Raw genomic sequence first — 12,974 nt, forward strand, 5'->3', positions numbered from 1 at the left:
CTAAGTTTGCATTTTATTATTTTAATTTTTGTTTGTTGCAGGTTTGTTTGCTATGAGTTTGGTTTTTTGATAGGCCCACATTACTATCATTTTTCCCTCCCCTTCTTTTAGTCAGTTGTTTTTCTATACTTGCCACAGAAATACAAGAAATTTAGCAAGATTCTTGTCTGGCATAACATACAGAAGGAACTTTACTCATGGGACTAATTCCCCTAAGCTCAACAGTGGAAAAATAAATTTAGAAGACTCACAAATTTTAAACAATTGTATCCTGATTAAAAATTAAGTTTCAAAGTTGGGTGAACAATGAAGAAGAAAAAGAAGCCAAGAGACATCCTATCATCATGACTGAATTAAGTCTACTGAATTAACTACTGAATCACTGCAAAAATCTTAGTTACGCAGAAATACAGAAGATTTTCTTAAAATACAGAGGCTGCAATATACGTCTTAACTTCAACTGAACACTATATTATTTTTAAGGGGCTGAGCTTACATGTTACCTTTTTGTTTATTGCCCAAACAGTCATCAGCAACTCCTCCTTGAAATATAATCCTGGACCTCATCACTTGTATTATTCTTCCATTTTGTCGTCCAAGGCATAGAACCACCTCTGCACTTGATTATCAAGCTGTCTTTTGAGACGTCTTTTGCTGCCTTGAACCTATGAATCTACTCAGGAATCAGGACACTATACATCTACCCCAACAACTGCATATCCATCTTAAAGAGTGACACTTCTGCCTTTCAAGAAAGATTAGTTTAACCTCATACCTTGTTTTTGTTTGGAGTCTCTTTTGGCAGCTCAGGCCAAGTCTCTTATCCGAGAAAGTGAATCACAAATCTAAGTCCCATTTACTACAGCCACACAGATTCTTCCCACACTAACCAGGTTAAAAGAGTCACTTGGCACATAAGGGAGTGCTCTTTATCCCATGTGAAGCCCTTTGAAGGCACAGGTAACAAATTTCTCTCTGTCGTTATGTCTCAGATTCAGCTGACAACATGGACAGCTGTAAACTGGCGGAACACACAGGTAGCTATTGAAATGCCCAGACTGAGATCTTTAGGAAATATGAAATTTAATTCTTATGCAACAGTATTGTTTGCATGTTGTGAGTTGAAAAATTACATCTTTCACAGCTATGCCAGTCAACACCATCTACCAGAAAAAGTCAATCAGCATAACAGAAAGAACTGCAAAAGTTCCCCCAATGGCTTTTTGCTAAGGATCTTTCCACTCAACTTGATTTGAATACATGATATATAGAATAGTGACTTCACTAAATACTAAGGACAACAGAAATTTTATAGAAAAATACTCTAATACCAAATACTGCACACCACCATGTCCACCATTAAACCATGTCCTCAAGTGCCATATTCACGGGTTTTTTGAACTCTTCTGGGGATGACGACTCCACCACTTCTCTGGGCAGTCTCTTCCAATCCTTTACAACCCTTTCCATGAAAATATTTTTCCTAATATCCAGCTTAAACTTCTCCTGGTGTAACTTAAGGCTATTTCCTCTCTCTATTTCCTGTCCTGTCACTGGTTGCCTAGGAGAAGAGACTAATTCCCACCTGGCTAAAACCTCCTTCCAGGGAGCTGTAGACAGTGATAAGACACCCCACCCCCCAGCCTCCTTTCCTCCAGACTAAACAACCTCAGCTCCCTCAGCTCCTCCTCAAAACAGCTGTGCTCCAGACCTGCCACCAGCTCCATCACCCTTCTCTGGATGCACCACAGCACCTCAAAGTCTTCCTTGCACTGAGGAGCCCAGAACTGAGCACAAAGTTTGAGATGCTGAGTACAGGGGATGCAGTGCATTACATAAATCATGAAAATTAGTATTTTAAGTTCTAAGACACATGACTAAAAATTAACTTGCAGAGTTCTGAGAATGAGATGAGAAAAGAATAAATTACATACTTGAATATTTCCAATGCGTACAATAAATGCACTAAGTTTAGCAACAATGAAAGTACTGAGGACAAAAGTTCCAAAACTACACCATGTAGAACACAGTGCTACTACTTAAACCATTCCCAGCACGTCATGAGGACCAAATGCCAAGTACTATACACTATTAATATGTCAAATATTAACAGAATATAAAATCTTATAAACACTTTCCTTTCTTTTGAAATACTAGTATTAATAGGAAAATATTTTCACCTAAAACATATTCTCCTATGAATACCTAAAATTGTTTCATACAGCAATAAACCTCAATGAGGCAAAAGTTATCATGTCAGCTGTAAAATTATTGCTCTTTCATTTGCACTGCACCTGCCCATGACCAGAAGGGAAGAAATAATCTGCACATGATAAAACCTGTCAATGTGCAGGACTTGGTAAAGTACTAAGTGTTGCAAGCTAGCTCATAAGTTTGGTCAGGTAATTAAAAAAGTTTTTAAGCAAATGTAGAGAACCTAGTGCTGAATTAAGTTATAATGAGCTGAGGCCTAGGGCACTTCTTGGGGATTGAGGAACTAGCTGAGAAGAAATGATGGCCTGAGGCACAGCTACAGGCCAATAACCTCCAAACATTTGTTAATACACTAAGAATTGTCCTGCATTTCTATTGTTAATGTTATTCATTGGAAAAAGAAAAGCATACTCAAAATTGAAGCATATGCAAACATTTCTAAAATACATAGTATATACCCAAAAAACTTACCACAATCAGAAAATCTAAATTATTAAAGATCTGTTGGCTATCAACTGATAAGTGAGAACCACTCTTCAACAATTTTGTATCAGGATTTAATTAGTTGACCAAGTAGTAAAGCCATCACAGAAATCACAGTTTAAAAAAAAAAAAAGGCAAAAAAAAACCCAACAAAAACCCCCCACATTATAACCAAATATTTGAAGAGCAAGAAACAGCGCAATCAAAAATATAATCATGTGCATTGAACTTTTAACTAAGTTTGTCTGCCACTTCTTTTGTTACTCTACCCCCAAGTATTACTTGAAATGTAAATAAACTGAATATTCCGTCCCCCTTATGCCTTGGAATAACTTTTCTTGAGTCTCATCCAGCACTATCACTCAGTAAAGAACTCAAAACCTCACCGGGAATTGACAGCTCACATGCCCAAAGCTATGGTTCCAAGCCATTTTGTGCAGCCCATTTTCAAAAGAGTCGGTCACTCTATTCAGTCCCAGGGACTTCCATGGTGGGTGTTAGCCTTGGCTAAGAGACCCCACCCAGACACCGGCTCTCCCCAAAAAGACAGGGGGAGAAACCGGGAACAACAGGAATGAGATAGTTTATGTGCCCAGCTACAGACAGGGAGGTCACTTACTAACTAATATTCTGGGCAAAAGAGACTTGACTTGGGTGACTGAATTAGTTTATTGGCAGTTAAAATAAACCAGTACCTTCTCTCACCTACTTTCCAGGCTGAACTTCACCCCAGACTCCTCTGACCCTTTCAAGTGGGGCAGGGGGATATGGTGGTTATGGGTGTTTTCTCCCTGATGCTCTTTGCATCTCACTCTTCTCCTCTGCTTCAGCACAGGGCCTTCATGGGAAACTGACTCACCTGTGTCCTGGAGTGGACTCAGTGGAACCAGCCATGTCTGGCATAGGCAACCCCTGGCCTCTTCTCAGAGGCCACCACTACAGCTCTCCTGCTACCCAAGCCTTGCCACCTGCACTCAATACAGCCTTCTAACCCTTTCAGCCTCAAGAACTTGCTTCGGTATAACTTTTACTGAAATTTAATCACAAAAATTAAATTACAACTCATACTCCTAACTGCAGAAGAAACACCCCAATAGAAATTGAGGCATGAAAGTCACTCAGATTTTAGTTTGAATTGTTAAACTCATGATCAGAAAGGACACAGATGATTGCCAATAATGAATATTGAAAAATCCAGTTTATGAAGCTTCACATACTGTGCATGTACCAGGAGTCCCATTAGAAGCAATTAAGGCTTAAAGACTTTTGTTTTACTTTACTTCTCTTCATGGTTCCAGAGCATCTATAGATTCAAATTAACAAAAATACGGCAGTTTCTTTACTAAGCCAATCTGATTTAGTCATACAATTTGGAGGAGCGGTATGATTTTCAGAAAATACACACAGCTTTCATTCACCTACATTTCTTACCAATATCTTTACATTCTACCCACAGAAGTCGTTAACTATCAGTCAATGTTCACATTCAACAGGGGGGAGAAAGAAAGAGGGATGATATTGGAACAATGTTACAAAAAGAGGTAAAAATTACAACTGACATTTGACAGAAAAATTACCTGATTATCATATCTAAGGGACTGTGTTCCAACCAAAAATCTAATTGCATCTGTTTCTGCTGTCTGAGGTGTTAAAGCTCGTGCCTAGGGAAGAAGAAACCCATTAGAAAAGTACAATTAATAAAATACATTAATTTCAGCAAAAATCTTGAAGCTTATATATCAATTATCATTTTAAGCATTACATTCTTACAAACTGCAAACTTTCCTGTCCTTTATGTCCATTTTGCTTAACACATTTTTTGTGCAATTTGTCATACCTTGTGAGGATTGGGGAACACACAGGTGCTAAATACATTACCTGATCTCCATTATAACAGTGAAAAGATTAAATACAGCATCTCCTCCAAACTAATTTTCCTTTATCTTATTCCATAGAACAGTGAACAATTTTTAACTATCGTTAAAAAACAATATGATATCCAAGAAAGGCTGTTCTTATAGAAGTTTTCACACCATTCAGGTTGAATATGCCTGTGTAAAAAATAACTTTTTCTCACCATTAGCCACCAAGTTTAGAAGCAAATTAAAATCCAAGCCTCTTCTTTTCCACTGCAGTCCACTAGAGATAAGAATCGTCTGAATGGTGGGAGAAGCAATTTGTTACTTATCCATAAAACTTTTGTCATAATGTTATTTCTTTGTTGTATTATGTTAATGGCATTGGAGAGTCTCTGCCTTTCTTCTTCAACTTGTACCAACCACAGTCTTGGAAGAAGTGAAACAAAGCAGTGAAGGGCCATGGGATAAATAAAGCACAGCTTGAACTAAAACCACAATCACTAGTTTGCACTAGTCATTAGTAGAGACTCTCAGATAATTTTGAGTAAATAGAAGGTAAACTAATATTCAAAGGCATTTTTAGCAACTATAAATCGTGAGGAATAGCTGCTATTTCTCCATGCAAAAGACACCCTTAATAATATTGTTCAAAATTACTATTTTAAATCTAAAAATAAATCTTTCCAATTCCCATCCTATTTGGCATAAAATAGCTCAGCTCTCTCCAGGCACTAAGGCCTATAGGATTCGGGTAACTGCTGAATGGCCCTTCTTACTGCCATCCTGTCATGCAGCTTGTTACCTTCTGGATTCAGGAACACTTCAATATCATTCCATATGAAACTTCTTTTTAAATTGATATAAAAAAGATGCCTAGAAGCTTGGAAGGGAGTATTTGGAATATATTATATCCCAATACCCAAATTTAGAGCAATTTAATTCCAGAAAAGCAACTTGAAGATATTTGACTTTTCTTAAATAAAGCAAAGCCATGCAAGCCATTGTCTGGCAACAGCACTAAGAAAAAACTGATTTTTCAGAATCATCTCTGGACTTGTATAGAGCAGATACTTCTTTTCTGGTATCTGAAATGTGTGATTTAAACAGTGTAATATTTTGTGTAAGATGGAGCATAAAAAGTTGAAAGATGCAACAAGCTTAGTAAGGTATAGGCTAATATCCTATACATACATATATAATAAATACAAATAGTTTGTGTTCAAAATACTCAAATGCAGATCAAAGATCAGCGTGAATCCATACCAATCTGCTTTACTTTCTTATTTATGCAGCACTCATCTAACAAGAAGCCTAGAGTGTTCCTGATTGACAGACACAACTTAAGTCCACCAAGATGATTGGAGAAAAGCTTTTGTCTTTAAAAGAATTTACATTTGCAGATCTTTGCAAGCATTTCTTTCCATTCAAAAGACCTGCTCTCAATTATTTTGAGAAAACACTAGAAATAACTCCACAGCTACATAACTCCTTCAATCAAAGAAGCTTCTGTTGTTTCTATACAAAAAAGAGAAGTAGAGATCGCTAGGATCTTTAATAAAATAAATAAATAAAAGGGGTTTCCAGCCCTTTTAAAGCTTTTCAACTAGGTCTCATCATGCTGCTTTCAAAAATTCATAAAGTTGGACACAAGGTGCCCAACATAAAATTGTGTAAATACATAGTAACATTTATGTCATCAGCTTCTCTAGCTCTTACTTAAAATAATTGTCCATTTTGCAAAAAAAAAAAAAAAAAAAAAAAAATTTCCATTTTGCAAAAAAAAAAAAAAAAAATCAAAGGCATGATAACAAAAATATTTTAACGCATTTCAAAAGAACAAATACACTATTGTTTATCCCCTGACAAAAAACCCCTGCAACATCTATACATAGGATACAAAGTTCAAACTCATCAACCACTCATAAATCAGGAAGATTCTGATTCGTAGTATCTGTATCAGCACAACAGACTTTCAGTCGCCTCTTGAACAAAGATATGTGTAATTTTGTCTACTCTTGAGTTACTCTGAGAGAAAAAGAAGTTCTTTCAACAGATGAAGACACCAAGTAATCCTTGTAACAAACAATACAACTGAAACTGGAGCACTGTCAAGATCATGGAAAATGTCTTAAGTTTGTCATCTTGTACTGTAACCTGTCAGAGCAGGTTGCAAATTAAATCTTTCATCAAGCATCCTGCCTTATGAATGCAGCTCATAGATAGGAAATAAGTAAAAAAGCATAGTAAAATGAATATTGATTAATCTAAATGGAAATTATTATTTTTCTATGTCTGCACCCACAGAACACAAAACTGTATATAGCCCAAGAAGAGTTTACTACTGGGCTTACCTGGAAAGGGACTTTTCACAAAGGCACATAGTGACAGGACAAGGGAGAATGGCCTTAAACTGAAGGAAGGCAGGTTTAGTTTGGATATTTTTAAAAAATTCTTTACTGTGAGGGTGGTGAGGCACTGAACAGGTTGCCCAGAGAGGTCACGGACTCCCCATCCCTGGAGTTCAAGACCAGGCTGAATAACCTGGTCCGGTGGAAGGTGTCCCTGCCCGTGGCAGGGAGGGGTTGGAACTGGATGATCTGTAGAGTCTGTTCCAACCCAAATCATTTAATGATTCTACCCAAGATATTAAACTTACTAAAGTTACTTACTTACTAAAAAAATTGCCATAATGCTTAGAAAATACCCAGAATACACATCTGAAACACACAAGCAGCAAAAAAACAAGTCATGTCCCACCTGATAGTGCTAGACAATGCAACAACTTAAAATCACATCATTTTGTTTTTAAAGAAGGCCTAACTATAGGAAAAAAATATTAGCAAGCAAAGTTTAAAACATCGTGAACCTCAAAACTTTTTGGCTACATGTCCAAATTCCATATTTACCAACAGCCCTGTGAGGGAACGTGCACAGTTTAAAGCAAGCAGTTTTACAAAACAGAACAACTGAACTGCAAATCCACCAAAAAAAATAGACATGCAAAACTCTAGCACACAAGTGCGACAGACAGAAGTATCAAGATAAAGCAAAAGAAACAACAATCATTGTAGCAGAATGCAGGTAAGACTAACTTGGAGACTGGGCATTGTGTCTATGCTCAGTGTGATGCTGGGCAAAGATCACCTTCTACCGTGTCCTTGACAATTTAGGCCACCTGCAGAATAATAAAAACCTCTGAGAAAAAGAAATAGAATAGAGTCTATCGTCCTTGACAACAGCAAGAGATGATCCAGAAGAACACAATGACAAACCTCAAAAGGATAAAGAAGGTTGGTTTAAACTAAGGGCATTATGGAACTGCAATGCACTGATTCTCTACACTTTGCTCATAATTTCTTCCGAAAAACTTTCACTACTCAATATCTAAAATACCAGCCAAATGCACAGAGTTTTGGGCTGGTTTTTTCGATTTTTTTTTGTTTGTTTGTCTGGGGGTTTTTTTGGTTGTTTGTTTGGTGGTTTTGTTTTGTTGTTGGTTTTGTTTTGTTTGTTGTTTTTTTTTTTTTGGTTGGTTTGGAGTTTTTTTGGTTTGCTTTGTTAATTTGACTGTTACTATTTATGGCATTAATAGACAAACAAAAAAGTACTTGTTCAATACATATGTTGTCCTGCTGATGCATTGCACTGGTTTGGCATTAACAAACAAGAAAACAAACAGACTCCAACATTGGAATATTTGTATTACATTTAATACAAACAAAAAATATTCTGCAGACCAGAGATCATTTGAAATTCATACAATCAATCTGTACTAACAAACCGTGAACTTGCAATGCAAAATGTGAGGACACAGTATTTGGCTTGCAATCCCTAAATCTGAATTTAAAGTTATTTGACCATCTGCTTATGCTGAAAACAAGAACTAGTGTACTGCAACTTGCGGTGGGGAGCTGGATTTGCTGATGCCTCATTCTGGAGGCAAAATACAAGTTCCCTGCCCTCCCCAGACAAGCCCCAGGCTGCTAATGTCATGAATGTTATTTTTGCCTTCTGGCACAATTTCAATTTTCAAGTAAGTACACTTTGATTTATCCTTAGGTAAGACAGCCTTGTTTCTCCCACCACAGTAGGAGACCCTCTCAGTGACTCTAATAAGCTGCAGTGACTATCAGTGAAAAGGTTGGCAGCACACATGCCCAGGTGACCTTCAATGCTCTCAGACAGCTGCTTTCCCCAAGTCTCTCACAGCACAAGAATTCCCATCACTGATGTATTTAGTGCACTGACCCTATTCCAAAGACTGACAGATTCTGTAAACCCTCACAACAACAAACGTAACCCGCATACAAAGACCTGCATAGCACAATCCTCAGAAAACCCATTCATTTGTTGTGAAGGTAACAATCATCATGTAAAAGTTCCTTCAAGTTCACCTAGCTGTATCTTTATATTGTCATTTCTCTGTACCATACCTAACATTAGGAAGATCCTACTAATTGCTTGAGGGTCCTAAAAAATACTTTCCAACTGTTCTACTTCATGCATTATGAAAATCTTTGGGGGATTAGTGAAGAGAGCTTTGCCACTTAGCAACTTTTGTTCCTCTACTAACACTTTAAAGCACAAAGGTTTAAAATATACAGGATTGGCACTCATGAGGCAAGTAATCTTAGAGAAGAAAGAGAACTGACACAAAAGCTAGGAATTTTAGTATGACATTATTATGCAGTTTCTTAAACTGATTCAATTTTCAAAGTAAATCTTCCAAAGACTTTGCTAAAGCTGGACCAAAATTATTATGTACATTCTGCTTAGGCCAGTCTCTCTGAACCCACAGGAGACCACAAGAGCTTCCCCCAGGGAAGAGAACACCACTGCTAATAGGAGCGATAGGCTCTGCACTCCCATACCAGGAACACAGCGAGTCTGAAAGTCAGCACAGGTTTCCCTGGGTAGCTCACAGATGACACACATTTTCCTAGGAAGACCCATTTTACCACTTCTAGTAAATCTATACCTGGCTTTTACTCCATCACAGGTAAGTCAGTTGAGCTATTCTCAATACATACTGATGACAATAGGTATACACACATTGGTCACAGGTCTTCTACAATCTACTTCAGTTGCTATTTTGCACTGTTTAAGTTTCTTACTATAAGAAAACACATTTCGTTTTAGAGAAATTAAGTTTCATCTTACTCTTGCAAGCAGGCAAGTCCTAAAAATCAATAGTCTCTGTTCAGATTAATTAAACCTGTTAACAACTAACAGACAACACAAAATGGGCCAAGTACTGCTTATTCAAGAAGCACGACAACCACAATGCAGAACACTAACTCTATCAAAGCATTAGTGCACTTTTTTCAACCCTGCTTCAGCCAGACCCTATCTCAGGGTGCTGCTGGAGCTGCTCAGGCACAGCACAGCCCTGTGCTCAGCCAGGTGGCTTTCTGCTGTTCTTGCCTCCTGCTCATTATCTTTTTCCCTCGCAATTCTACGTACTTTTGACATGCAACTTCTAGTAGGAGTATCCAGCATGCTGAAATTTAGCTCAGTGTTGTGGTATCTCCAAAAGCCATTAAATGTGCCAAACACACGCTCTAAAATGATCACTCTCTGGCATAAGCCATGTTCCTCTTCCCTCATCCCATGATGTTGGCTGGCTTCTGCATACTTTTAAACAAGCAAGCTGTAGGCTTGAACCAAATACCTATCCCAGAAAGCACCACTCCACACTGCTCATTTCCAGGGCTATAAACATTATCCAGTCAATCTTAAACTCAGGCAAATAATGTATTTTGAGATGTTCAGGGGTGCTTTTACACCTGCTCAAAATGTCACTGTTTAAACCCTCAAGAAAAACATGGGGAAAATTGTGACTCCCTGAAAATGAAAGCCTGTGTTGAATTCAACACAGGGTAAACATACCAGGTACTCCAGGTTAGACAGTAAAGCCCAGGTCAACCCTACACAGGACAAGAAAGACATAATTTCACTGACAAAAACCAGGACTTAACAACAGTCCTGGGACCTCATTCATTGCATTCTTATAATTGAGGATATTGATGAATTCCACCAAGGTTCCCTTTAGAAGAACCACCTTGGTATTGAAATGTTCTGCAGCTGCTGCTGTTGCTTTGTATTCATCATCATGAGCCACAGCCACATCACTCAGTACCTTAATTCAAGCAGTATATCACATTTTCATTCACCATCCACTGTAATCTTCTCACTGCAGTCAGACAGAGCAACTATGGTGAGACTGTCTTTTTAAAAGTCACAAAAAGAGTCATACACCCTAAAAGTCACACGTAATTTGCTTGTCTGTACAATGTTCATATAGCTCACAGACAAACCTAAGAGATTAAACAAGAGAAAAATGTATTTATTCATTACTCTGAGTGACCTTATGTATGCCAATACATCAGAACACATTCTGCACACAGAAACGAATAGAAACCTTGCAGAAATAATTTTAAGGTAGTTGGTGGATAGCACCTAGGAGGAATTAGCTTTATGTTCCTACAAATATGGTCACATTAGATCAGATGAAAAGCACATCCACACAACTATACTTTTTCCACCAGTGGCCAAAGATGGACTTTTACTAACTGCTGGAGCCCAAACATAAGAAGCTAAGACAAAATCTTTAAAACTTGGCTGAAAAATTAGTCTGAAGAGATGCCTTCAGACAAAAAGAGGTAATTGTGATGATGCAACTAACCATTCTTATCTAGCAACACAGAAGAAATGATGCTTAAAAAAATAATAATCTTTCTTATAAGATGTACAGATGCAAGTTGGAAAAACCAGATAAGTTCTCAGTTTAAGTTTCTATTAGTGTCTCTCCACTTTCAAAAAGCACAGAGAGGCAATTTGTTTTAAAGCCACACTGGGAGTTAATGGAGATCAGAAACAGAGCCTTCATCTCTACGCTCCCTTTCTGACTTACCCATAAATCATCTCTTCTTTCCTCACTCTCTCCCTAAGTGATCTGTATTAACAGTAATTTCCTTTCATTACAGCTACTTTACCTCATCCTTTTGCTTTATCCTACTGCCAGACAACTCCAACAAGTTACGTACTTCAAAGGAGACAAGAAGTCTGTGGGAGACATATGGTTTGGGGGGGGACAGGGTACACAGGTCCATGAAGGTCCCAGACAACACACAGTAGCTTCCCCAAATTTTTGGAAGATGAATTATATGTGACCTTCTAGAAAGGCACTATGAATTTTATTAAGTACAGAATATATATTCTGTTCTGCAAAAGAGATTTAAGTATAAGTTTCATTAATTTTGAAGTATGAGCTACAGCCATGTCTAGCCAATCACAAAATACTACCATACAATACAGACAGCATGCTATCAGACTTTATCAGACTTCAGCAGATTCAACATTTAGGGCAGGTGTATACTACGGAGCAGCTACTATACAAGAGGACAACCAAACAAACACAAAATTTGCTAATGAAAGCTACTGGTATAGTCAGGACTACAGAGCACACTACTCAGTATGCAGAACATTTGTTACAAAGAGCCTTTGTACACTAATTTTCAAGAACACTTTAGCAAAGGTGCCAAAAAAAAAGTGCACGTGTAGATATTTATATTACTACATCTACTGTAGAATGAATTGCTTTGTTAGGAGGTGCTGGTTTTCTTCTGCAGGTATTACTGCTATAAAGGCTAGTGATGATAAGCCAGCTGTTGCCAAAGAGAACACACAACAGCTGAGTAAAGCCCTTAGTGGAGGAAGAATGAACTAGGGTCCCTCTGACTCTGCTTTCCCAGAACTTACAGAAACCTCATTAAACACACCACCTGTGTTCCTCTAAGAAGATGATCAGTAAGTTTCTAAGTTAGACAGTTCCATTTCCTTACAGCCATAATACTGATATGATGGACAGATTTGTCCCATGGGACAAAGGCACATACACAGACCTCACAGGGAGATCCCACAAAGTTCATGCAGATTTACGGTTGGGTATATCCAACTAAAACTCGTAATTTACTGGGAACAGTTTCATGCTCTCTTGTCAGAAAAACAATTTTTAATTTTTTTTTCTGACAAGGCAGAATCAAGGATGTCTTTGACAGTACTTTCGTACCACTCCAGCGCCAGACAAAGCCTTTTCCGGAGGCGGAGCAGGGAGCGGTGCCCGGGCAGGAGACCCCCGGCACAACGGGGACAAGGAGCCCTGCCCGGGCCCCGCACCTGCAAACAGCGCGTTTGGGAGGGGAGACCGACTCCCGGCCGCTGTCCAGCCACCCTTAACAACCCCAACACAGCTGCACACCCCCGCCCCCGCGGCCCCCGCCTTCCCAGAAGCAGGACCGGCACCTGCCAACCCTCCCTTAATCTCGCCTCACGCTCACCTGGAACTCCAGCCCGTAAATCACCGGCGCGTCGTCCTCCATCACGACCCCTCCAGCGCAGTCAGACACCCCCAGCCCC

The 12,974-nt window shown here is 38.6% G+C and overlaps 1 protein-coding gene across 1 annotated transcript in view; it reads right to left on the bottom strand.

Annotated features, from left to right (window-relative positions):
• Nucleotides 1–12,968, bottom strand: part of TSSC1 (tumor suppressing subtransferable candidate 1) — a 77,186-nt gene extending 64,218 nt beyond the window's left edge. Inside the window, exons 1-2 of the mRNA XM_008641753.2 lie at nucleotides 12,896–12,968; nucleotides 4,275–4,358 (exon numbers count right to left, since the gene is read on the bottom strand). Coding sequence (XP_008639975.1) covers nucleotides 4,275–4,358; nucleotides 12,896–12,937 — 126 coding nt within the window. The 5' untranslated portion in view covers nucleotides 12,938–12,968. The remainder of the gene's footprint in view (nucleotides 1–4,274; nucleotides 4,359–12,895) is intronic.
• Nucleotides 12,969–12,974: the final 6 nt, after the last annotated feature.

This window comes from Corvus brachyrhynchos, unplaced genomic scaffold, assembly GCF_000691975.1.
Source record: "Corvus brachyrhynchos isolate BGI_N302 unplaced genomic scaffold, ASM69197v1 scaffold116, whole genome shotgun sequence".
NCBI lineage: Eukaryota > Metazoa > Chordata > Aves > Passeriformes > Corvidae > Corvus > Corvus brachyrhynchos.